General features: G+C 41.1%; 3 protein-coding genes across 3 annotated transcripts; all 3 read left to right on the forward strand.

Moving 5' to 3' along the window:
* The first annotated feature begins 325 nt into the window (after nt 1-325).
* LOC113032994 (plastin-3-like) lies at nt 326-10,641 on the forward strand. Its single transcript, XM_026186212.2, has 16 exons — nt 326-451; nt 2,728-2,814; nt 4,089-4,240; nt 4,483-4,612; nt 4,741-4,873; nt 4,953-5,034; nt 5,112-5,277; nt 5,681-5,820; nt 7,026-7,121; nt 7,376-7,562; nt 7,649-7,727; nt 7,818-7,932; nt 8,669-8,802; nt 9,038-9,161; nt 9,337-9,461; nt 9,625-10,641. The coding sequence occupies exons 2-16, from the start codon at nt 2,754-2,756 to the stop codon at nt 9,755-9,757; spliced, it is 1,857 nt and encodes a 618-aa protein (XP_026041997.1). The 5' UTR covers nt 326-451; nt 2,728-2,753; the 3' UTR covers nt 9,758-10,641.
* A 4,653-nt stretch (nt 10,642-15,294) lies between these two features.
* On the forward strand, nt 15,295-21,590 carry LOC113029085 (cyclic nucleotide-gated cation channel-like). The gene is made up of 10 exons (XM_026179702.2): nt 15,295-15,383; nt 15,664-15,774; nt 16,108-16,299; nt 16,382-16,492; nt 16,666-16,772; nt 16,930-17,417; nt 17,509-17,787; nt 17,886-17,984; nt 18,749-19,126; nt 19,249-21,590. Exons 1-10 carry the CDS (start codon nt 15,295-15,297, stop codon nt 19,432-19,434), a joined length of 2,040 nt encoding a protein of 679 aa, XP_026035487.1. The 3' UTR covers nt 19,435-21,590.
* On the forward strand, nt 21,061-24,638 carry LOC113029093 (calnexin-like). The gene is made up of 5 exons (XM_026179714.2): nt 21,061-21,151; nt 22,856-22,929; nt 23,417-23,536; nt 23,631-23,730; nt 24,164-24,638. The coding sequence occupies exons 2-5, from the start codon at nt 22,858-22,860 to the stop codon at nt 24,244-24,246; spliced, it is 375 nt and encodes a 124-aa protein (XP_026035499.1). The 5' UTR covers nt 21,061-21,151; nt 22,856-22,857; the 3' UTR covers nt 24,247-24,638.
* Nucleotides 24,639-25,778: the final 1,140 nt, after the last annotated feature.

Consider the following 25,778-nt stretch of genomic DNA (forward strand, 5'->3'; position numbering starts at 1 on the left):
TGTTAGAACTACTTACATTAGTTTATATATAATGTATTTCAAGTCTGCCCATCAAAGAGTTTATTGTTTGAAGTTGAGAAACACAAGCTATTAATGCTAATTAAGCTACTGTTAGTGTTACTACATTTTATTTGTTTAGCATTACATATCAGTTGGCCATAAGTGAGTCTTCGTGTTTCTCTCTGTTTCATTAGTGCAGAATTTTATGTTCTTGGTAAATTTCGCCATTGTCTCCGAAGAACACCACAGACAGTGTTTTCTTTTGCTTGGTGCTCAACATGACCGCGGGCATGAGGAGGAGGCTTGGTTAAGGGAAAGGGTGGCGCCGAGGGGGCGGAGCGGCTCCCTTCTCCGGGCGGCGTCAGCAGAAGAAAACGGGACAGAGGGGCAGAGCCAGGCCGACAGAGAGATTGGTTTCCCCGGGTGATTTTGCCCCATCCGCCGACTACAGGTAAGCACAATGAGAGTTTCAGGGCGTTTTCTCGTGACTAATGACAGGAGGTAAAGACTTTTATGCATCGGAAGAAAACAATTTAAAACTCACTGCGACACATCAGCTGTCCGTCCATTCACCTAGAAATCACATTTTACAGCTTATGTGGGGATGCTTGTAGAGACTGTATTCAATAATATTTTAAACATATGCTAAAATACGCAGTATTTGTGGGTTAGATGGCTCATGGTATGCACACATGGTAGTTAAGCAAAATGTCACCTTGTGTATTACTTTTATTCTTATTTCATGACTTTGTCTTCTTGGAATACTATATAACTTCTAAGTTGCGTATATTATTACAGCATATTGTGCGTTACTTGCAGCCTGTCTGATAAAACTCCCACTCAGGCCTCAGCCACACCGTTAATAGACGTGAAAGTGGCTTTTTCTTTCAGTGAGTGCTAGAATGTGATTGGCAGACGGTGCAGCAGCAGCGGCCGGACGAAGTGCGTCGTCACACTGAGCATGTGCCAGGCTTTATAAGCTATGAACATCATTCATGTGCGCGGGCTCTGCCTAATCTATCTGCAGTACAAATTGCATGCAGACAGCCAGACTTTTACAGCGGGCTGCAGTGCTGTTCAGTCAGTGTCACGTCTCACAACAGAGGGGCAATTTTGAGGTGGTCGGTTTGTCCAAATAATAGTCCCCCCCCCCCCCCCCCAACACACACACACACACACACACACACACACACACACACACACACACACACACTAATAATAATACTCATAAAAGGATTTGGATTTATTGGCAAGGACACGTCCATCTGAAGGTCTGATCTTCCCAAAGCAGTGACACCTGGTGGCGGCATGATATGTACATTTCCTATAAACTGAGTATTGTGAACGAGTTGCTACACAATTAAAATGTTTAGATCATAATACGATATTTTCGAAATAATCCGAATCACATTTTTTGCCTTTAAAAGCCTAAAAACCTGTGAAATCTAGCTTGTAAAATCAAAATTAAAAAACAGCAACACTTTTTAAATACCTCTATGCTGTTTGCACCAGTTCAAAGCAGTAGTGTGATGTGCACATATTTGGGCTGGTTTGCGTTAGGAGAGATGCTTTTCCTTTCTTTATTCAAATAACCGTGGGTATAGCTAACTGCCGTCTGATCACCACTGTTGTCTTTTTAAAGGGGCATTTTTGTTTCTAGTTTTTATAGAGATATTAGAAGGCTTGTATTCAAGTGCCTGTATCCATGTGTATCTGGTTGAGAAACCACTGTTTGCATATTCACGCTCAGCTTTGCCTGTTAATTTGTTTGTCATGCTGTAACATGATCAGGGTGCATGAGAGATTTTTGTTTCAAGAGATGCAGCCCTAATAGGAGCTCAGTTTTTGGAAAAAAAAAAACCTTATTGAGTGAGAAAACTGTTAAAACTCATTTATTATATAAATATTTTTTAATAAATGTATTAATATAAATATGTATTTGTATGCATGTAATTAATTTCTAGTTCAATTTCTGTTATTACCGCAGCCCACCTGCAGTACCTGTGTGGTCCACCAGGGCCCCACACTTTGATAGTCACTGGCCTATTGGATGGCTGTACGAAATGATCCCTAATAACATTTAATATTTTTGGTATCATTGCTGGAAAATTTCACATTGAAAATGGAAATTGGTGCCAGCTGCATATTTGGAGCCGCTCTGCTGGACAACCTGTGTCATTACAACAAGCTTCTTTTCTTCTATTTCTAGCTGCTTTCAATAATGATATTAGTGTATGGCTATTATACCACTCAGGCTCTATGCTGTCATGTACACTGACATGCCATTTCATTAGTTACACCTGTTAAGTACTGAGTTGGACCCCCTTTAACTTTCAACGCTGCCTTTATTCTTCATGGCATATAGATTCAACAAGGTGCTGGAAGCGTGCCTCAGAGATTTTGGTCCATATAATAATGGATTGCATTTATATAGCGCTTTTCGGGGCCCTCAAAGCGCTTTACAATTCCACTATTCATTCACTTTCATATTCAAACACTGGTGGAGGCAGCTACAGTTGTAGCCACAGCTGCCCTGGGGCAGACTGACAGAAGCGAGGCTGCCATATCGCACTGAAGGGCGAACTGAAGCACTGCAGCCAGTTCAGTCACAATGCATGCATAAGAAATCTGCATTTTATAAGCCTTTTATGGTCATTACTCCTGATGCTCTGTGCGATGTGTCCGGAGTTGGTACGCAGCACTTACACGCATCATTTGCCTGTGTAGGTGTCAGGTGTCTCACAGGTGTCGGAATGTCAAAGTCTTTCAGTGCCGAGGAGATGGCGGAGATAAAGGAGGCCTTTAACAAAGTGGGTGAGTAAAAATGTGTGTGTTTGTGTGTGTTCGTTCACATTGCAGAAAACTATGAATTAGCCACTTATTTTTGACTGTGTGGTGTACATGACTGTGAAAAGTGCCTCTTTGTGCACGCCTGTGTACGTGTGCAGGATCTGGCAGACAGAAGCTTTGATACGCCTACATTCCCGTTATTGTCTAAAGCAGCGATCCCCAACCCCCGGGTCACGGACCGTTAGCGGGCCGTGAGAGTTTGGTACCGGGCTGCGAGAGTTGAAGCTCAGGTGTGAAATTGATGATTTTCAGGGTTTTTAACGCTAACTCGGTTTCACTGGGTCTTTTTTCCCATTTTTTTGGTACCAGGCCGCACAGAAAAAATAAAAAACTTACTAGTGCACGATCAACTGTCTTTTCTTTTAAAAATAATCTGAGTGTTACTTCCCATTCACGAACTGCTTTAAAAGCTTTAAAAGTATGTTCGAGACATCAACTACTTTGGATAAAAGTCATGGCAGAATATTCCAAGATTGCCACAACAGCACACACACACTACCTGTGTGAAGCGGGGTTTTCTGCGGTTCCAGCTACCAAAACAAAATTGCGGAGCAGGCTGAGCATAAGCAACACACTTCAGGTGTCATTGTCTCCCCTCTCATTGATTTAGCATTATGGTGAATTATATATTTTCATGTTCTTTATAAATGTTTTGTAGTCGTGCGTCTTATTTTGAAAGAAATATTTACGCGTTACCATAGCGACCAGAGAGCATTAAGGGGCAGAGAGGAGGATGTTACTCTCAATGTTGTTGGTGCATTTCAGGAGGACGCTGCTAATAAAGTTACACAATTACACAGTGAATTTGCTTATTATTAATAAATTTACAAAATAGCACAGTTTTTGTCTTGGTCGTATCATTTTATTTGGTTGTATTTATCTGCGACACCTTAAAGGCCGGTCCGTGAAAATATTGTCTGACATTAAACTGTCCGTGGAGCAAAAAAGGACCGCTGCACTAAAGGAGCAATTCAGTAAATTTTACTCCAGAAAAGTTGGAACACTGTGTAACGTAAGAAGAGAAAAGAATGCCATGATTTGCACATCATTTCAATGGAAAATACTACAGAGTAAACATAAGCTGAGACTTTAGGGCACTGACTCTTAGCATGTCACAATGGCAGCACTTTAAATCTCGCCCTGCATATCTGGAAAACTGTAAATAAAGAAATAAAGAGTAGAAGTTTAAGCTTAAGTAAAGTTCTCTTTCATTTCCTGTCTTGACACACCACGTGTAGATGCGGATGGCAATGGGTACATCTCCTCCACCGAACTTGGCAATCTCTTCCGAGAGGTTGGCTGTCCTGTCCCGGGATACCAGCTCAGACAACTCCTCCAGAAGCTGGATCTGAACAACGACAGCAAAATTGAATTATCAGAGTTCGAGGCTGTAGGTAACACTAGTTAACTAACTGTAGTAATTCACAGCTTTACTAACAGTTTACTCACAGCAGCCAAAAAAGTAAACATGTTACATAAAAATCTGTTTATATACTAATGTACTGTAAAGAAAGGCAAAGTACCATAACATATTAAGTGATAAATGACTTATATTGGTTAATATCTTGACAAATATACAGTAACCATGGTTTGATTGTCTGTAAGTTAGCGTGTGTTTGCATATATATTCAGCTCTTTAAGGAACTCAAGGATGACCGCATAGCCCAGAGTTTCAGGAAAGCTCTCAACAAGAAAGAAGGCATTGTAGCCATCGGGGGCACCAGCGAGCTCTCAAGTGCAGGAACTCAACATTCGATCTCTGGTTAGTAACGCCATATATAATATGTGTGGTGTCACCGCCTGGTGGAGTCAGGGAACTCTCTGATCAAACAGCCTCAGGTTTTAGTCGTCGCAGAAACAGATCTGACACTTGGCTTTGTCGTATTTCAGAGCAGGAGCGTTTCGCCTTTGCCAACTACCTCAACTCGGCTTTGGAGAAAGATCCCGACTGTCAGCACGTTCTCCCCATCAACCCCAACACCGAGGATCTGTTTAAAGCTGTCGGAGATGGCATCATGCTCTGGTAAAGCAGTTTTCTTTAGACGCTGTTTGTCACGTTCAGGCAGTGCGCTAAGATGCTTCCCTCACGCTCACTGTTTCAGTAAACTCATCAACCTATCTGTGCCTGACACCATCGACGAGAGAACCATCAACAAAAAGAAACTGACTCCTTTCACCAAACAGGTCAGTTGGTTCCCTTTCACATCTTAATCGTGTGCTGGCTTAATGCGATTTAACCCTTGACCCTTCATATCCTACAGGAGAATCTGAACTTGGCTCTGAATTCTGCTTCAGCCATCGGGTGCCAGGTCGTCAACATCGGAGCTCAAGATCTGAAGGAGGGGAAACCTCATCTAGTGCTCGGGCTCCTCTGGCAGATTATCAAGATAGGGCTGTTTGCCGATATCGAGCTGAGCCGCAATGAAGGTGGAGCACAGATAGATTTGCAGATAGATTTGTCTGTGGAGAGGGAATTTTGCAAACATGCAAAAAGTAAAACACAATTTAAAGGGGACCCATTATTTGTTTTCCTATATTTTCTATCATTTCACTTCCTGGCCACAAAAAAGTGACTCACTGTAAAATGTCACATTGACCCGCCTTTAGCTCTTCACTAAGCTTATGCAGTGTCACTACATTTACTTCTATCCAAAGCTGCACTGACTTCTTTGACAAAATCTGAACCCTCTGTGACAGTTTGAGCCCAGTGAATCCCAGATAAAAAGGAGAGTCCCAGGATCAGAACATGGAAGTTTATATAGCAGTTGTCCTTTAAATACATGCTGGAGTTTAGTTTAGGCACCAGAGTCATTCCTCTCTCTCTGTATAGCTATTGCAGCGTTGCTAGAGGAAGGTGAGAGTCTGGAGGAACTGATGAAGCTCAGTCCTGAAGAGCTGCTGCTCCGCTGGGTCAATTTCCATTTAAAGAAAGTCGGGATGAAGATATCAAACTTTTCTGCTGATGTTAAGGTAAGAAAATGTAACCAGTCGCTTCACTGTTTGCTATTAGAGACTGAATCCTTATTTGATCTTTTACAGATGTTGGGTCACAATTAAAAAAAATCACATTGTCTTCAGGGTAATATGCCTGTGACAGTATAAACACTTCATTCATGGGTTGTAGCTCTGACACACGGGCGTTTGAATAGTTGCTTAGATTAAACATTAAACTAGAATATTTAAATGATGAGGGCAGAATATGCACAAATAGTCCCTGTGAAACAGAAGAACGTTTGTTTTCCACTCATGGCTCTGTTTGAGTTCACATATCTGATATCGTCATGTCAGGCTAAACACAGCTACCTGCTTTTCTCTGAGCTTTCTCTTCATGAGGGACAGCCAATCAGAGGGAAGCTGGCTAAAGGGGAGGGACGTTTTAAAGACAGAGGATAGTTTGTTTCAGGTAGAGGATGAACTGATTGTCTCCACCAAAGCCCAGCATAAGCAAAATAATTATAGGTCAAATTAAATAGATCAGCGGTCCCCAACCCCCAGAGTCGTTTGGTACCGGGGCGCAAGAGTTGAGGCTCGGGTGTGAAATTTATGGTTTTGGGGTTTTTTTATCTTTATTTTGTATCGTATTTATCGTTAACTCGGTTTTCCTGGGTCTTTTCCCGTTTGTTATGAATAAATCTTCTTTTTTTGGTACCGGTGCTGTTTTCATTTTGTTGTGCTTATCCGCGACACCTTATCCGCAACATAAACTGGTCCGTGGTGCAAAAAAGGTTGGGGACGGCTGAAATAGATGTTCAGTAAAATATTAAAAAGCAAAGGCAGGTTGGCTCTGCAGTTGGCTGCAATTAACTGTATTCTGCTTTCATATAAAAATTTGTAAATGCACTTTTATTTTTGCACACATTTACACACATTAAACACACATTTACATTTATTTTGCATGAGTATTGTCACATATTGCAACAACACATAATGCTATTGAAATCAACCCTGAATAAATGAATAAATGTCACTCAAAATTCATGTTTACTCTCAAAATGCTGACTTTAACTAATCAAACTACGCTAAGTACAAGTAGAATATAAATATTACATTTAATTGAATTTTACTCCTTCATGTTTGTTGAGGGTGAAGAATCTTTTTTTTAGCGCTGGGAATAAACATGAGCGCAGTCTGACACGGGTCTGTCTCTGCCTTTGTGCACTTCTGTTCCCACGCAGGACTCCAAGGCCTACTTCCACCTGCTCGAGCAGATCGCCCCAGATGGCAGCAAAGAGGATGTTCCCCATGTTAACATTGAAATGAGCGGTCTATATGTGAGTTTGCTTGAAAGGCAGCATGTCGTTTGCCTTGTAGATTCTTTGTTTGTAGTGCTGTTCTAGTCAGGCCTAACCCTTCATACACACCCTGCATACACACACACACAGTAGAAAAATGCCCCAGTGATGTCAGAGAAAATGGTTCAATTTCTTTATTTGAACGCTTGAAAACTGAGAACTAATACAGAGGATGAATCTGTCATTTAAATACATGCATATCACACGCCTCTGTGCCTGTGTGTGTGTCACAGGAGCAGGATCTGGTAAAGAGAGCAGAGTGCATGCTGCAGCAGGCCAACCGTCTGGGCTGCAGGCAGTTTGTCACTGCCACCGATGTTGTGAGTGGAAACTCTAAGCTCAACATGGCCTTCGTGGCGACCCTTTTCAACAAACACCCGGCTCTCACTAAACCAGAGAACCAAGAGTGGATTGTGGAGAGTAAGCATGGATGAGCATTTCCTTTCTCGCTCCTGTAGTCGCTGAGGTAAGATCCTGTGGCTGACTCTGTCTTTCACGATCTCCAGGTGAGACCAGGGAGGAGAGAACTTTCAGGAACTGGATGAACTCTCTCGGCGTCTCTCCAAATGTTCATCATATCTATGGGTCAGTGTGCGATCTGTACCGTTTAGCAACACTCTGATATGTATTTTACATGTGCATGTTCACCTCACACGCCACTGTGTGTGTGTACAGTGATCTGCAGAATGCCATAGTGATTCTGCAACTTTATGAAAAGATTATGGTTCCAGTGGAATGGGACAAAGTCAATCGCCCTCCATTCAAAGCAGGAGGAGGCCACTTAAAAAAGGTAAATACACAAACTGCTTCATTCAAAGAACAGTTTTTAATAAAAGATGTTCACGTGGAAACGACACATACACATTTAATGGGTGTGTATGATGCTCATTTCCAGCTCCATATATTTATGCCTTAGATTGGGTCTTGGTGGAGCACCTTGTTTTGTTTCACACTCGACACACATTCTTCCCGTCTCTTTAAGACAACCGTTTTCTTATTGGCTGCCCCTCATACAGAGACAGTCTAGTCAGCAGATGTATGGAGCTTGTACGCTGACAGTCTAAGCTTAGGTGATCATATTAAGGACATCTTACTCACAGCGATGACAGCCAAGAATAGAAAAACTGTCTTAGTGTTTAGATCAGCCTGAAAGCTGAACTTATGACTCGTGAAATATATTAAAAAATGTTGCAATGTGTAAAACGTTAGTAAAAACAGAATGTATCCAGAATGTATCCATCCATCAACAACATTAACAAATCTCATAAATCCATATTTTACTCACAGTAGAATTTAGAAAAAACTGCATCTACAGATTGACCTTTTTAGTATTATTATTTAAAATGGTAATCTACTCTTTTTAAACATTTGATATGTTTTCTACTATAAATTAAATGTGGCTTTTGAAATTTGCAATGTTTTGTTTGTGTGCGTGTAAAAACTAGGATTCCCAAAAAAGTTGGGACAGTGTATAAAGTGTAAACAACAAGGTGCAGATCCCAAAAATGTCTTTCTGCGCACTGCAGATTGAAAACTGTAACTACGCCGTGCAGCTGGGGAAGCAAAAAGCTGGGTTTTTCCTGGTGGGGATTGGTGGACAGGACCTGTACGACGGAAACCCTACTCTCACCCTGGCACTGGTGTGGCAGCTGATGAGGAGGTGATTTTCTTTTGATTCCTATGTTGGGTTTGCAGTACAATCGAGGACAGATAGGGGGTACTGCTGTTTCAGGATGGAAACCGAAAAACTCAGAGCTCTCTCACCAAGTTCATCGAGTTTAATGCACTGAGCTGTTATGATGAGACACATCGGTGCACTGATGATTAAAAACACCGGGGCTTATGGGAAATATAGTGCTCAGTAACGAGGCTAATATTCTCACATCCACATGCAGGTACACGTTAAATGTCCTCAAAGACCTTGGACATGGAGAAGTTGCTGGAGATGATGTGATCATTTCCTGGGTCAACAAGACTTTGTCTGGCGCTGGCAAGACTTCCTCTATAAAAAGCTTCAAGGTAAAAAGTTACACTTTGCCAGAGAAAGTATGCATTCATTACACAAACTAGCCAATTACTAGTGTAATGTGAGATATTTTCACATGTATATTCTGTTTTGTCATTGTGGATTATTGCTTGTGAAGAGTGAAAGACCAGCTGTGGATGTGTGATGCTTGTGTGCTCTTCTGTTTAGGACAAAATAATCAGTAGCAGTCTGCCAGTTCTCGACCTGATTGATGCCATCCAGCCGCAGAGTGTCAACTTTGAGCTGGTTAAAAAGGAAAATCTGTCAGAGGAAGACAAACTGAACAATGCCAAGTAATCACCTCTGCTGCTCCGTTTGTTTCCAGTAGTTACTGGGCTTTTGTATTTCATTACATTGCTATCTAGAACCTTAGCTGGCAGTGGGGCATTCTGATTATTACATCAACGTTGTGATGATGAGGTGATACACTCTAATTACCATCCTTCCTTTCTCCAGGTATGCCGTCTCCATGGCGAGGAAGATTGGTGCCAAAGTCTACGCCCTGCCTGAAGACCTGGTAGAAGTCAACCCCAAAATGGTGATGACCATCTTCGCCTGCCTGATGGGGAGAGGGATGAAGAAAGCTTAAAGGAGACACGCTTGCACCTAAAGACAAACAGACACACGTGTAGTGGGCATAGATGTACTGCGTTGTTGTTTTATGTGGTTATTCTGAGCTAACCAAAACAGAGTGAATCCAATCTGAGTGTAAACAGTAAAGTGCAGTAAAGTGGGACTTCTTTAACGGCTACATGATATAAAGGTTGAGGTTTGGTTTGGGGCTTTTCTTTGGATCTCATTTTTACGATCGTTTACGAGGTGATCATCGTCTGTGCTACTCGCTGAGATGAATCTAATAGAGCGCTGACTATCACAGGGTCTGAGCCATGCATGCTAGGACTGTGCGAAGGGGAAACCTGTTAAGAAAATATGAAATTGTGTCTTTATGTTTGTCTTTAAGTTATGACACGTGGCAAATATTCAAAAACAACTACTTCACATCTCACATAGAAGCACCTAATGCTGCCTTTCCTCCATTCCTGAACATATTTAACATTTTCTCAGCTGCTTTTTCCTCTCAACTTCCCATGTGTCAGTTATTGTTCTCGAGCCATAATAATCTTTCATGTATATGACCAAAGCTGTGCTACATTATAGGCAGATAATATATTCACAGAATATAAAACTGAAACCTGTTTTAACCTTCAATGTCTATTAAATGCTTTGACTAGGATTTTTAACCCAGAACAGCACATCTGTAGTGCTTTTTTCTAGCGCTTTGTCTGTAGACGGTCTGTTCCAGCATAACACTTGAATTCAGTAGCTCTGCTTTTGCTGCCATGATGACTGCAATAAACAACCTCAAAGGTTTAGTCCCGGATTAATTTAAAGTCATGCGAGCAATACTTTCAATGTGTTGTGTGCACAATTACGTCTGTTATGGTAAACAATAAAATCTTTTTTCATATATTATCTAGTTTTGTGTTCTGTGTGATTTGTTCTGTTGCCGTTTCAAGCGTGTTATTGCAACAACCACACATTTACTTACTGAACAGAACCAATAGCAGTCATTCATTTCCATTTCCTTAAATATTATTATTGAGATTTTGCTTCCATCACGTAGCAAATAGCACGATGTTATATTTATTTGTATTTAGCAATTAAAGACTGTTTTACATTTAATTGATGGCACAGCTGAGGCTACTCTGAATTTTCTTGGTCTACTGAAACAGGATATCATGGATAAATGTAAGTTTCATTTTTAAGAGAACTCAGACTCCTGACAGGGACTAGAAAGAGAGAGCAGATTTCTCCTGTTTTGGCTTCCCTTCATTGGCTTCCTGTTAAATCCAGAATTGAATTCAAAATCCTGCTCCTCACATACAAGGTCTTAAATAATCAGGCCCCATCTTATCTTAATGACCTTGTAGTACCATATCACCCTATTAGAGCACTTCGCTCTCGCTCTGCAGGCCTACTTGTTGTTCCTAGAGTATTTAAAAGTAGAATGGGAGGGAGAGCCTGCAGTTTTCAGGCTCCTCTTCTGTGGAACCAGCTTCCAGTTTGGATTCAGGAGACAGACACTATCTCTACTTTCAAGATTAGGCTTCAAACTTTCCTTTTTGGTAACGCATATAGTTAGGGCTGGACCAGGTGACCCTGAATACTCCCTTAGTTATGCTGCAATAGACGTAGGCTGCCGGGGGATTCCCATGATGCATTGAGTTTTTCCTTTCCAGTCACCTTTCTCACTCACTATGTGTTAACAGACCTCTCTGCATTGAATCATATCTGTTATTAACCTCTGTCTCTCTTCCACAGCATGTCTTTATCCTGTCTTCCTTCTCTCACCCCAACCAATCACAGTAGATGGCCCCGCCCCTCCCTGAGCCTGGTTCTGCTGGAGGTTTCTTCCTGGTAAAAGGGAGTTTTTCCTTCCCACTGTCGCCAAAGTGCTTGGTCATAGGGGGTCATATGATTGTTGGGTTTTTCTTTGTATCTATTATTGTACGATCTACTGTACAATATAAAGCACCTTGAGGCGACTGTTGTTGTGATTTGGCGCTGTATGGTAAATGGCCTGTATTTGTATAGTGCTTTACACGTCCAGTCATCCACCCATTCACACACTATATAAATAAAATTGAATTGAATTGAATTATACATACCAGTCATTTCTTTTGTGTATGTGTGTGCTGCTTAAGTATTACATCAAAGAATTGGCTTTAACTTCAGTCAGTCTGCTCAGCAAACAGCAGCAGGTTAATCCAAATCTTCTACTGGGTTGGGGGGTGAGGGGGTGGGGGGTGGGTGGACTCATGCTTGAGAAACTTTGAGATGATCTGAGCTCTGTGACGTTGATCGTTATCTGAAGATGCATACACTGTGGTTATAAAGGGATGGACATGGTCAGCAACAGTACTCGGGTAGGCTGTGCGATTTATGCTCAATACTCCCAAAGTGTGCCAAGAAAGCATCAGCCCACACGTTACACCACCACTACCTGCCAGAAGCACTGATAGAAGGCAGCATGAAGTTGCAGCAAATAAGCAGACTCATCAGAGCAGGCAACCCTTTTCCAATCTACTGTTGTCCAGTTTTGGTGAGCATGTGTGAAATGTGGCATCAATGTACAGTACTGTTTTTACCTGACAGGAGCGGCAGCTGGTGTGTATTGTGCTGCTGTCGCCCATCTGCTTACATTGCTGCCCATTCAGAGGTGCTCTTCTGCATGGCTTGGTTGTTTTTGAGTTACTGTTGCCCTCCTGTCAGCTTGAAGCAGACTGGCCGTCTCCTCTGACTGCTGGGATCCACAAGTTATTTTTGCCAGAAGAACTGCTGCACACTGCATATTTCCTCTTCTCTCTGTAAACACTAGAGAGGGTTGTGTGGGAAAATCCCAGCAGATCACAGACCAGCCTGTGTGATACCATCAACCACGCCACATTTAAAGTTGTTTAAATCACTTTTCTTCCTCATTCTGATGCTCAAACCGAACTTCAGTGTGTTTCCTGTACAATCATGCCAAAAATTCATTGGGTTGCTGCCCTGGGATTGGCTGATTAGATTCACATTAGCCAATAGTTGAGCAGTTGGTCCTAAGAAAGTGGCCATTTTACTTATGTTTATATTTAGGACTCAAGGACTAAAGAAGTTTATTGTCATTTCATATGGTGTTACCCAGCCTGAAACAAAATGCTGTTTCTCACCAGCCTCTACAGTGCAATAAGCAATACAGTTTAAAAGAATAAGTTTAAAAAAGAGCAGTAAAAAAAGGCATAAATAGCATAAGATCTAAGTTCTAAAACAAACTCCAGTCACATGTCACATTCGTTTGGGTAGATAGCAGCAGTCCTTTCACAGAAGTCCTTTCACAGATTTAATATAATGATTACAAATGATTTCCATAAACTTTGCAGAAACTATCAGGACGCAGTTACGGCTGGCTTGTAAGGCTGGAACACAACAACCATTTACTCTCTAATGAAGGTCATAGTCATCAATCCATTCATCCATTCTGCTTATCCTTATCAGGATCACGGGGAGGCTCCTGAAGCTCATATATTACCCAATATTGAAAGCACAAAACCAAAAAGGAACAGCAACCTAACACAAAGGCCAGATTGCTGCTTTACGAGGGACCGTAAAGGAGCAGAAAGAGCCGAGGCAGAAGCCACTATACTACATCTATCATCAGGGGGCGGGTCCTAGGCCTCAAAAACACGAATCACAGCCAAATGTATGCACAGACAAGCAAACAATAGCAGTGCTAGCGATCCATAACCTTGTTTTAACTAATTTTACATACAGCCTGCTTTGATCTTAAGTGGGCCGGACCAGTGAAAATCTTTCTGTCAGTGTGAAGACTTTTAGCTAAACACTTAATCCCTGAGATGTCTTAATATTGTTATTGTACATGTACAACAATTAGTAAATGCTTTTTAAAATAGAATAAAATTGTAGGTTATTATGTGGCAGGTAGTGGAAAAACTGTAACTTTTTCCATTGAATTGTTTATCTATCTATTTGGTGTAGTGTGAAAGTCTTTGTCAACAGGAAATCTGTCAAATTTATGAAAAAACAGTTTAAAGTTCAAAATCCATGCACTCCTTCACATTTTCCAAAGCCTTCGAGCTGCCCAGGTTGGAATTCTTCGCTGAGCTGATTCTGGTCCCCGGGCCTTATGTTTGATGCCCCTGAGAGTGTTAAATACAAGTTCAGAGTTATCTGAAGCAAAAAGAAGCTAAGCTGTGATTTACAGACAAAGCATTATGTTAAAATGTGTTAAGACACTGATGGGAACCGACATTATATTTGATTTGCTATTTTGCTAAAATGACAGGCAGAATCCATCAAGGGTTTAAGTGATGTTTTCAGTGGAGGCAGCGTGCACAGTAGCATGACCTAACATGGGTGGAATGCAGGTAGCATTAACTTTATTGAATATACAGCAAGGTGACTATCTCCAGGCTTAAAATGAGCAGGAGTTGTTTTTGTGAAACAAAGGCTTAAATATTTGCAGCTGTCCTGCAATATAAGAGGGAAAACTGGGATAGGTCAGTTGAGCTTCTGACAGGTTGTTAATGTGTCTGCAGTGCGGTGTATTTGTCATCACTGCAGCAGTGGAGCTGCTATCATGATTGAGAGGCAGCTGCTTCACTTTCTAAATGTGTGCTGGTAATAACTGAGCCAATTACACGTGACACTCGATCCCAGAAATGACTTTTACCCTGTAAGGCACTCGTGTTTTCTGTCATTTTGAACAGACATGTCAACATCCCGTCACAACCAATCAAAACACATGGTGAAAACACGTTTTTGGATAGATGGGTATATTTTTGTGTTGTTTTGTAATCCATCTGAACAGAGCTGAAATAGTGCAGGTGCACTCACAAAAATCTCTCTCAGTAATCAGCAGAATACACACACACATGCACAAAGACACATTTCCAGATCAGAGGCCACTTCAAACGAGATTCTTGAATTCAGATGAGCATGCTGGTGAAAAGAAACACACACATATATGCACGTACACACACAATTTGCAATTTAAACGATGCTTTTTCCCCCCCCGAGTACCACGTGATTGTTCCTTTTATCGGTTACATTTGTTCACTCCATCCACCGTGTTATGTGTGTATTGCACTCGAGTCTGTTCATCGTGTCTTATAGCCTGTAAAAGACGTTGAGTTTTGTTTTGTGTTTTTTGAAAGAAATAATACTTTGGCGAGATGCACAGGATCTGAGCTGATGGACTGACCACCTGAACGCTGGAGCATCAGAACAGTTACCAGGTTTGCTGAATGGATCACTTTTGCATTTCTGTCTCTCCCTCTTATGATCTGTTGTCATAACTACTGTACAGCTTGTTGCTATGTCATCTGGTTTCTGTGGTGATGCTCGACAAAGGATGACCTCGTACTAGATGACCTTCCATATAAGTGCGATATGTGGGTGTGAGTGTGCACGCGTGAGTGTGTGTTCTGACACATATTCTGACGGTGCTTGGGATCTTGGGTTGGGTACAGTCGACCTGGCTCCATGTGTGTGTTTTGTTGTGTTGTGTTCTTTTCGCAGTGAACAAAATGAAAATGACTTGAGTGTTGCTGTGTTTGCGTCTGTAGGATGACGGGTCTGGTTCAGGATTCTCACAGGCTGTCTGTGAAAACATGGACAGAGGAGGAGAGTGACCGAGCTGAGAGCACACTTAGCAGGTACACACACACACACACACACACACACACACACACACACACACACACACACACACACACACACACACACACACACAGGTACAGGTATTGTTACAGTTTAGTTGATGCTTAAATCCGTATTCTTTCTCATGGCCAGCAGGGGGCGACAACCGTGATAGCAAAATTAGTCCAAGTGGACAGAAGGATAATCACTAGTTTCAAGTTGTTGAAAGCTCTACACACTGTTTGCTGAGTTACATGGTTTGTGTGTTATGTGTTTTGTATGTGCATGAATACACAGAGGACAGTCAATATGTGACGACACTTCTTCAGAGCTACAGCAAATGGCAGCCATTGACAGGAGAGATGCTGGTTCCCAGAATTCCTTTCGGGCCCGAGGGGCTCTGTCCAGGTATGATAGCTGATTTTCAGATGATAATGGAGTAAAACAGTACAAGAGTGAATGTTTTAGCTGGATACAACCACAATAACAAAACAACAATACAACCTTGGTCAGAGGGCCCGGTGGCGCCAGTGTCCGGCAGCCTCGCCTCTGTCAGTGCGCCCCAGGGCAGCTGTGGCTACAATGTAGCTTGCCATCACCAGTGTGTAAATGTGTGTGTGAATGGGTGAATGACTGAATGTAGTGTGAAGCGCTTTGGGGTCCTTAGGGACTAGAAAGGCGCTATACAAATGCAGGCCATTTACCATTTTACCATAACATTTTCTGCCTGTTTGTCTTCAGGATAGTCAGTATGGTGATGACCCTGAGAGAATGGGCGCAGAAGAGTTTGGCTGAGGAGACGGAGCGACCAGATTCTTTCCTGGAGCGGTTCAGAGGCCCTGCTAACATGGACATACAGGCGCCGCCCAGCAGGTTCAGCCACAGCCGTACCGGCTCAGATGCAGATCACGAAATCAGACGCTCCAGACGCACGTGAGGAAACTACAGCTAACATGCAAACAGTGTGAAACTTCAGTTGATGCTTACTGTCTGTGTTTTGGGTTCTCTCTGTCAGGAGAAAAAAGTGTAATATTGTGGTTTTATCTCCATCTGATGACGCGTACTATTACTGGCTGATGGTGATTGGTGCTGCAGCCTTTTACAACTGGACCCTGCTAGTTGTCAGGTAGGGAGCTGACATTGACATAGCTTCCGCTAATACAAACGGTCAAACTCCCTCTCAGAAGCAGATTCCTGTTTGTGTTATTACTCTTACTAACACGTCTCTGGGGCAATGACATGTGTCTGGAATAGCAGATTGATATCATTTTTGTCACTTTGCTGTTTGTATTTCTTTAGGGCTTGTTTCGATGAACTCCAGATGAGAAATGTGCTCATCTGGCAAGTGCTGGACTACACCTGTGATGGAGTCTATATCCTGGATATTGCTGTTCGGCTTCACACAGGTACTCTGATAAGTTTCCATCATGAAACAGACAAGAAACTACTGAACATGAAATATTATGACACTGACCTCTTTTTTGTTCCTGATGGAATCTTAATTCAGGTTTCTAAAAATCCCAGAAGTGGGACATTGTATTTACATTTATTATGTACATCAAGGTTTCTTGGATCAAGGCTTGATGATCAAAGATGTGCGCCGTCTGAGAGAAACCTACATTCGAACGTTACAGTGTCAGTTTGACATCTGCTCCATTCTTCCAACTGACCTCTTGTACCTGATTGTTGGAATCGGCTACACTCCGCTTCTTCGATTCAACAGACTGCTGCGCCTGCCCCGTCTCTTTGAGTTCTTTGAGCGTACAGAAACACGAACGGGTTACCCCAATGCTTTCCGCATCTGTAAACTGATTCTGTACATCCTGGTCATAATCCATTGGAATGCCTGCGGATACTACAGCTTCTCCAAAATCCTGGGACTGGGCTCTGACTCATGGGTTTATCCCAATGCGTCTGACCCTGAGTTCGGCACCTTGTCACGAAGTTATATATACTGCCTATACTGGTCGACCATGACGCTGACCACTATAGGAGAAACTCCTCCACCCGTTAGAGATGAAGAATATCTGTTCCTGATATTTGACTTTCTGGTAGGTTTATAGCTTACTCAAACCCTATACAAAAGGTGTATACTAGTTTTTCCAGTCTGCTAAAACAATTACTACTGGTATTTCTCTCCAGGTTGGTGTTCTGATATTTGCCTCCATTGTGGGTAATGTTGGATCCATGATTTCTAATATGAATGCAACAAGAGCAACCTTTCAAACACGTGTAGATGGACTCAAACACTACATGCACTTCAGACATGTCAGCAAGGTGCTGGAGCAGCGTGTCATCCGCTGGTTTGACTACCTTTGGACCAATCAGAAGACAATTGATGAACAAGAAGTCCTCAAGAGTCTGCCTAATAAACTGAGAGCTGAGATAGCTATCAATGTTCACCTGGACACACTTAAGAAGGTAAAGACCCATATCTTACCCTTTTACCTCACTTGGCAAAACTAGTCAAACGATCTGAAGTTCCTAAATGTTGCTTTTGTGTCTGTTTTTGGACCTAGGTGCGTATCTTCCAGGACTGTGAGGCAGGCCTCCTTGTAGAATTGGTGTTAAAACTCCGACCGCAAGTTTTCAGTCCTGGAGACTACATCTGTAGAAAGGTATCACGTTTACTGGTTTACCTAACTGTATATATGCAATAGATAGAAGGGCTGTACAACGTCACTGTCCAACAATTCTGCTAAAATTTACAAAGCACATACACAAAAATAAATTCATTAAATCTTTCTTCGACTTTCTTACGCCTTCTCCTAAACTGTTTGGTGACTGGACCTCTGAGGCAGATGAGACTTCCCTCAAATTCCTTGAGGCTCTGGATGTGGTGGGGCTGTCCTGGTTGACATGCCTTTGAAAGTTCGCGTGCCTTTGGATAAAAGAAATGGGGGCTGGTTTCCCTTCAACTTCACTTGGATCCCAGCCTCCCTAGCAAGGTCTATGCCAGGGTGCTGGAGAGGGAAGCCCACTTTTTAGTCAAACCTCAAATCCAGAAGCAACAATGTGGTTTTCTTTCTGGTTGTTAAATCCTGGACGAGTTCTTTTCCCTCATAGATATTTGAGGGTGCATCGGAGTTTGCCTAGCCAGTCTAGATGCGTTTGTGGTCTTGGAGAAGGCATTCAACCATGAACCAGTGTCCTGAGGAGGATGTTTGGAAGAAAGGGGGATAGGACCTGTTGTTACAAGCTATTGGATCAAACACAGAATTTGCTTGTGCATGCATGAATCCAGGGCTGTACATGCATGTGCATTCTTGTACAAGCAAAGCATTACAACACTTGTAAAAAAAACAACACACATAATTCTCTTTATACAGTGTTGCTGTTAAAAATGCTAATGTATATTTTTTGTCTGTCTTTTTTATCCAAGGGAGATGTGGGTAAAGAGATGTACATAATTAAAGAGGGCCGCCTGGCAGTGGTTGGGGAGGATGGCGTCACACAGTTAGCTGTTCTGACCGCAGGAAGTTGCTTTGGTGAAATCAGCATCCTAAACATCAGTGGCAGCAAGATGGGGAATAGACGCACGGCTAATATTAGGAGCCTTGGATATTCTGACCTGTTCTGCCTTTCCAAACAAGACCTGATGGATGCGCTACAGGAGTTTCCCCATGCCAGGGCACAGCTGGAGCAGAGGGGGCGGGACATCCTGATGAAGGAGGGACTTCTGGAGGAACTGAATGTGTCTGCAGGGGAGGAGTTGGAGACGAAGGTGGAGAGGCTAGAAACCAGTCTTGATCGGTTGCAGGTCAGTACTGTTATGCTGAATATTGTAGCTGGTGGTCTTGTTTCTCATAACACAGTTTCTTGCATTATGGCTCTTTGTTTTTGAAAAATTAGAATGACTAATAACATTGATGTTACTTTCAGACGTGTTTGGCCCGTCTGCAGAGTGAATTCAACTCATCCCAGCTTCGACTGAAACAGCGAATAACGGCCCTGGAAAGCAACATCCCCACAGCAGCAACTGGCAGCGGCTTCCTGTCAGATGCTGACGGCAATGAGAGTATTTCTGGTGGTGACAGTGTGCGAAGTGAAATTACCTTCCGATTTTAAATAATGTCTTAAATTAGTTTTCCTGAAATATTTAGCATAATTTCTTCTTAGAAGTTTCTTTTAGTTTGAAGCTTTCTTAATACCACTGAACAGTTGCTCACACCTTTATGATTAAATATATAGATAAAATTGCCAGTATACAGTAGAGTAATGCAATAAATAAACAATGCTTGAGAGAGAGAGAACCTAAAGACGAAAAATACAGCTGACTTATGTCCTAATTATGTCTTAATCTACTATTTGGCATGCATTAAAGGTACAGTATGTAAAATCTCACCACTACACGTCAGCAGATTGCGATGTGAGAATGTAATCAAATTGTTTATCAGAGGGAAAGTGGGATTTTTAGGACACTTAAGCCTCACATTAGCTGGTATAATGTTAGCTTATGTTTTGTTGTTGTTGCATTTTTTAGTGGCTTTTTGTTAGCTGTCTGAAAACAGCAGGTTTGCATGCCTAACCTGCTGACACTAGCTAACTGTGACAGTAATGAAAATGTTTAAGCCCTAAATTCATTTAAGGACATGAGGCTTGAGGCGAGGAGGAAGAAAATGAGGTGCAAATGAGGAAGGAGAGTGGGCAAGGGTGTAGGAGGTGAATGGAGGCATAATGAGAATGAGAACAATTTTGCCACTGATTTCTAGCCACATACATAAAAAGACGATTACAGCAATGTCCACTTTGGCCACTGTATTTAAGATTTGTGTGACAAAAAGGCAGCTTCCACAAAGCCACTTTGTATTTTTCATGGATTAATTATGAGTTTATGAGAATGGACCAGTTTGTTGGTAGACTTAATTCAGCTATAAGTACAATAGTAGTTTTATGTTAAATAACTTTAAAAAAAAATACTTACTATACCATCAAATCATCTTAAACGTAATCACATAAGTGTGAAGGTTTTTCTGGTCATGTGGTTGGTTTGGTTTGTCTTTGTTAGTATGCCTGTTAGCAGGATTTTTCCCATGGAGCTTTTATCAGTGGTGGGCCTTGCTCCAACTTAGAAATGATTAACTTAATCATCTGAAAAAATCCTCTTGTTCTCAAGAAATAATAATACATTTGGATCAGATATCCTGGGGATTCAGTTCATGGTGTGGAGGGACTTTCAGCCCTGTAAATGATTTCAGACTGGGTCCCTCTTATCTACATTATGCTATCATACAGTGTGCATTTTTAGTTTATGAGGACTCCTGCTGTTCAAAGTGTTCCACTGATCACATTTTCTGTCACAGCCCATTTCCTTTCATTTCATTTCATCCGCTCTAATTAAAGAGATTAATACAGAGCATGTCTTTCATCCTTCTGTCTAAGTGATCACAGATAAAACAGCATGAGTCATTTTATTATTTTCAGTGTTTTTAGCATGCAGTTTAGTCTATTTCTCAGAAACTCTGAAAAAGTATGAACAATTTTGTTATTAAACGGTATATTTTTAACACAAATACTGAACATTTATTAACAATAAATTACATCATTTGAATGCATTCTTTTATACTGTGTGTGTGTGTGTGTGTGTGTGTGTGTGTGTGTGTGTGTGTGTGTGTGTGTGTGTGTGTGTGTGTGCGTGCAAGTTAATAACGGTGTCATACCCATTATAACATGGTAACTGTATAACTGCAGTCATGTCAGCAACTGATTTTAGAGCAAAGTCCAACACTACATAGCTGTGAGATTTCAGGAAGTGAAACAGGGAAAAATCACTGTTGAAAAGCAGGTAAAAAAACACCTATTTAAAAACAATTTATTTGCCTCGTTGTTCTTTTATTTTCGCCCTTCACTGTTAATCTTTATCTCTCTTGTCGCTGCGTTTCTCTCTCGCTTGCATTTGACTTCATCTTCTTGTTTTCCTCTGCTTTAGTTGCACTTTTTTCTTCCTGCCTCTGATCATTGTAGTCACAGAACAAATAAATAACGAATGATTATGATTGAAATCACATTTTTTCTTCCTTCAGAATCTTTGAATGTGGTCTTAACCAAGTATGCTTAGGTCATGCATGTGTATACAGTAACACCTGTAGACAGTATGAGTATTGCTGAAAATGTGTTAATACTTAGTGTTTCTGACTCATGTCAAAAACTGTTTAGTTCAGTACAATTCACAGTTTTCTGTTGTGTTTTATTATTTATTAAGATTAAAAGACTGAAACACCCCATATTCAGATGATTTCTTACGGGACTAAAATTAAAGTCTTCCTCAATGAATCCAAGGGTGATTAGGGATGAAGGACCAGAGCATCTCCAAAACTGTGACTCTTGTGGGGTGTTCACGGTCTGCAGTGGTCAGTATCTACCAAAACTGGGCCAAACAAGGAAAGACTGTGACCCAGTGACAGGATCATGCAAAGGCTGGCCCATGTGGTCCAATCCAACAGACGAGTTGCTGTAGCTCAAATTGCCAAAAATCGTGATCCTGGTTCTGGTATAAAGGTGTCAGAATGCACAGAGCGTCGTAGAGTATAGGGCTGCATAGCTGCAGACCAGTCAGGGCGCCCATGCTGACCCCGTCCACTGCTGAAAGCACCAACAATGAACATGAGAGCATCAGAACTGGACCATGGAGCATTGGAAGAAGGTGACCTGGTCTTCATTTGGATGGTTGGATTTGTTTGCAGCACTTACCTGAAGAAGGCAATCCAGCGTAGGCAGTGTGATGCTTTGGGCAATGTTCGGATGGGAAACTTTGGGTCCTGCCATCCATGTGGATGTTACTTTGACATGTACCATCTACACGCTTTCATGGAAACAGTACGCCCTCATGGCTGTGGCCACTATCACAAAGCAAAAATGGTTGAGGAATGGTTTGAGGAGCACTGTGCATTGACTTGGGCTCCATCTTCCCCAGTTTTAATCCAGTTTAATCATCTGTGGGATGTGCTGGTCAAACAAGAACAATTCATGGAGGCCCCACTTTGTATAACTTACAAGACTTCAAGGATCTGTTGCTTACATCTTGGTGCCAGATACCACAGCACACCTTCAATGGTCCATACCTCAACCATTTAGGCCTGTTGTGGTAGCATAAGGGGAACCAACAGAAAATTAGACAGGTAGTCAAACTGTTACATCAGAATATTTAAAAGAAGGTGGGTGGGTGTGGGACAGCTCTGTGAACATACTGGGGACTATGCCAATTATAGAGAATCATCTAGAATCATCTATACTTGAAGATGCCATTGTTGCCAAAAGTTGTTTTTAACTATAAGGTCTGTACTATATATAACAAATGGAATATTTTAATCTTTATTATGAACAAACTGATAAAGGACTACAAAATCTATTTGGCTATGATTGTTGTGGATAGATTGATCAGAGAAAATGAACTGAATTATTTTAAAAGGTTTGGAGCATATAAAAAAAGAGTCTAAAGACATTCAGATCTCATTGCATGCGTGTGTGTACACCTGTACTTGTATTTTAGGGATGGACACCAGCTTTCTGGTGCTGTGCATGATGCTGGCAGCAGATGTGACACCAGCTTCTGCTACAGCAAATGTAAGAGTTTTACTGCATTTATTCTTTTTTTGTATTCACTAAAGATTGTATACAGATTGTATACAGTGTAGTATTGTGAAAAAAATGTTTTTTTACTATTATACTTTTTCTTTTCTTATCTTTAAGGCATGCCTAAAAAAAACATATAGAAATCTGCCACTATAGATGCGGGTTGATATAACAGACTAATAGTTTTGCTCTGCAGTCCATGCACCTAGATTACTTACACACCACCTAGTGGTCAGATGTAGAAATGCATGGCATAGAAATGAGTCAGTCATGTTTCCTGCTGATTTTATGACCCCGAATAATGGTCTTGGTCACATTTTTTTTTAAATCCAGTACTTTTGTTTGTTACTTGCCTTCTTCTAATTTTTTGGCATTTTACATTCATGTGATCATTTTACAAGCTGTTTTGATCTTTTATCCATCATTATATGCAGTTACTTTATTTATCTAATGACATATTTGTTTATGTGCGCTCTAGCCAAGCATCATAGAGACCCTCATTCTGGCCACTTTCCAGCGTCCCTGGCTCTGGGGTCTCTATGTCTTTGTTGTTGGACTCCCCATCGTTCTCTTCATAAGCTTCATGTGGCCAGACAAGGTACATTATACTTAAGAGTAGTTTGGTCTTCCAGAGAAATACGACAGCTCCAAAAAAACCTAAATCTTTAACTGTGTGGTGTGCTTGCTTACAGAGGTTTGGTCCCCCTGATCAACCATATTACTATAAGAAGAGTGATGAGGATCAATCAGATGACCTTGAGCTCTCACCACCAAGGAAATCGATAGAAAAAGGTAATTTATTATTATTATTATTATTATTATTATTATTACATGAATGCAACAGAAGTAGTCTATTTCTACAACATGAAATTTAAGATATGTAATGAAGAAATAAGTAAAGCGTTATCTGAGCTCTTAGGCAAAGATCTTGTGACATTAATTACACAGTGTTTGGAAATAGCTAGCTTATATTTTCTTAAAATTAATTCAACAGCCCTTTAAGTTCCTTTGCATCATATTAATTGGGCAAAATTATATATATATATAATTATATACAATTTCCTATTTGTTTTTTATTGGAACCAGACAGTGATTATCTAATTTAGCTAGTTTATAACAATTTTTTGTTTTTTTGACAAAGTCTAAGTAGGATTGTTACTAAACCTGCGGCCGGCCATGGAAACTGTTGATGAAACTTTTTGTCTGTTTCTGTATGTGTATCTAGATTCATGCACCAGAGCAAGAACCTCAGAACAGGAAACCCAACAAACTCACAAGAACCTGCTGAGAAGAAAGGCTAAGGAATGAATGGCATCCCCTTACTTAGGCAAACTAAAAAAATGAATATAACCAATGTATTCGTATTTAGTTGCACATATATGGGTCCTATCATCACCCCACAAAACTGCTCAGGAATTATACAGAGGAACACGAAAGCTAACCTGACACCCCCTCCCACCAACTCACTACATCTGCAGGATATGCTGCAACAAGCTTGATTCACAGAGGCCGAAACCCACAGTTAACTGGACATAACATATGCCGTGTGTTGGGAAATGACACATTACTGCAGTAACTAAGTACTTCTATATATCAGTTCCTCTTGCCTGCTGTGTACATAACTGGTTCCACCAAAAAGTATACCTGTTTTTGAAGCTATGAACTTGAGTCATAAAAACTAATAAAAATTTAAGATCACACCAGAGGATTTTTTTTTAATGTTCATCTTCTACAGTCTTTGCTTGATTCCTGTTTTGGCTGTTACAATTGAACTGTACACTGGCATTAGAGGAAATAATTGCGTTCTTGCTAGAAAATAAGTGAGAATAAATGTCAGTCTGTCCATTAGCCAGTTTAGCTTAGCACAAAGGCTAACTTCTCTATCCAAATGCTGCAACATTTTCTAAGAAACATATTTAAGATTACTACCTGTTATGAAGTTTACTTTTACTTGTGAGTAAAAAATGAGAACATCTGTTTGTCACAACAGCTGTACAGATTCTCAGTTGATATCGTGCACACATTGCTTGAGAGTTGCTTGTGATACAGCCACCAGTAATGAGGGAAAAATCTATTCTCCAGTTAGAAGCTGAGTGTTTCTTTGCTGTGACTAGGTGAAATCAGATGCAAGAGTGTGCTACATCCAAGGCCTGTTTATGATTGCCTTGGCCACTAGCTGATTGCTGTGGTTGCCTGTAGTTTGCATGGAAGATACAAACTCTTCTGCAAACACTTGCTAACGACTATTTGAGTAGAAACATTATAGGATGAACTGGAAATGGTGAACATTCACCCTCAAAGTAAAAGTTGCACTTCATTGCTACAGCAACATATTTCAAAAAGTGTAATGTTTTCATTGAAGGCTAATGTTCTCCTCTTCTGGTTTTGTGTTTTATTACCACCTGGAGTGTAGTTGGACAGTTTTTACAGATGAGCTGGTGTGTTCTGTGTAAAGTACAGGCAACCGCGGCAATCTGCAAGCAACCAAAGCAAAAGAGATGGTTTTTTTGCCAACTGGTCAGGCAATACACATTTTTCTGTAGCAACCAGTGGTTGCCAAGCAGTCAGTGACCAGTCTCTAGGACTGCGTGACTGGGCTTTACCAGTCAACTTTCACAGCGACTACCAGCAACTTCAAGCAATCACTTGCTATTCTGTGATTGTTTCCCATCCCTGTGTGACTGGTGATTTATTTAGTTGATCCTACATTTTCAAAAATAGTGGACAAATTAACATCACATGGTTAGTTGTCACATGACCACTCATGCTAAACTAAGCTAACCTGCTACTCCAACTATATATTTAGCATACAGATGTGAGAGCGGTGGCAAGTACCTTGT

This window comes from Astatotilapia calliptera, chromosome 2 (assembly GCF_964374335.1).
Source record: "Astatotilapia calliptera chromosome 2, fAstCal68.1, whole genome shotgun sequence".
In the NCBI taxonomy this organism is placed as follows: domain Eukaryota; kingdom Metazoa; phylum Chordata; class Actinopteri; order Cichliformes; family Cichlidae; genus Astatotilapia; species Astatotilapia calliptera.

What these genes read in the sequence shown, in the direction of transcription:
- LOC113032994 (XM_026186212.2), top strand. Translation starts at nt 2,754, where the DNA reads ATGTCAAAGTCTTTCAGTGCCGAGGAGATGGCGGAGATAAAGGAGGCC. An exon ending in AATTATCAGAGTTCGAGGCT is followed by an intron (nt 4,241 to 4,482) that starts GTAGGTAACACT and finishes ATATATATTCAG; the next exon opens with CTCTTTAAGGAACTCAAGGA. An exon ending in GACAAACTGAACAATGCCAA is followed by an intron (nt 9,462 to 9,624) that starts GTAATCACCTCT and finishes TCCTTTCTCCAG; the next exon opens with GTATGCCGTCTCCATGGCGA.
- LOC113029085 (XM_026179702.2), top strand. Translation starts at nt 15,295, where the DNA reads ATGACGGGTCTGGTTCAGGATTCTCACAGGCTGTCTGTGAAAACATGG. An exon ending in TCCTGATATTTGACTTTCTG is followed by an intron (nt 17,418 to 17,508) that starts GTAGGTTTATAG and finishes ATTTCTCTCCAG; the next exon opens with GTTGGTGTTCTGATATTTGC. An exon ending in ACCTGGACACACTTAAGAAG is followed by an intron (nt 17,788 to 17,885) that starts GTAAAGACCCAT and finishes TTTTGGACCTAG; the next exon opens with GTGCGTATCTTCCAGGACTG.
- LOC113029093 (XM_026179714.2), top strand. Translation starts at nt 22,858, where the DNA reads ATGGACACCAGCTTTCTGGTGCTGTGCATGATGCTGGCAGCAGATGTG. An exon ending in CAGCTTCTGCTACAGCAAAT is followed by an intron (nt 22,930 to 23,416) that starts GTAAGAGTTTTA and finishes TGTGCGCTCTAG; the next exon opens with CCAAGCATCATAGAGACCCT. An exon ending in GCTTCATGTGGCCAGACAAG is followed by an intron (nt 23,537 to 23,630) that starts GTACATTATACT and finishes GCTTGCTTACAG; the next exon opens with AGGTTTGGTCCCCCTGATCA.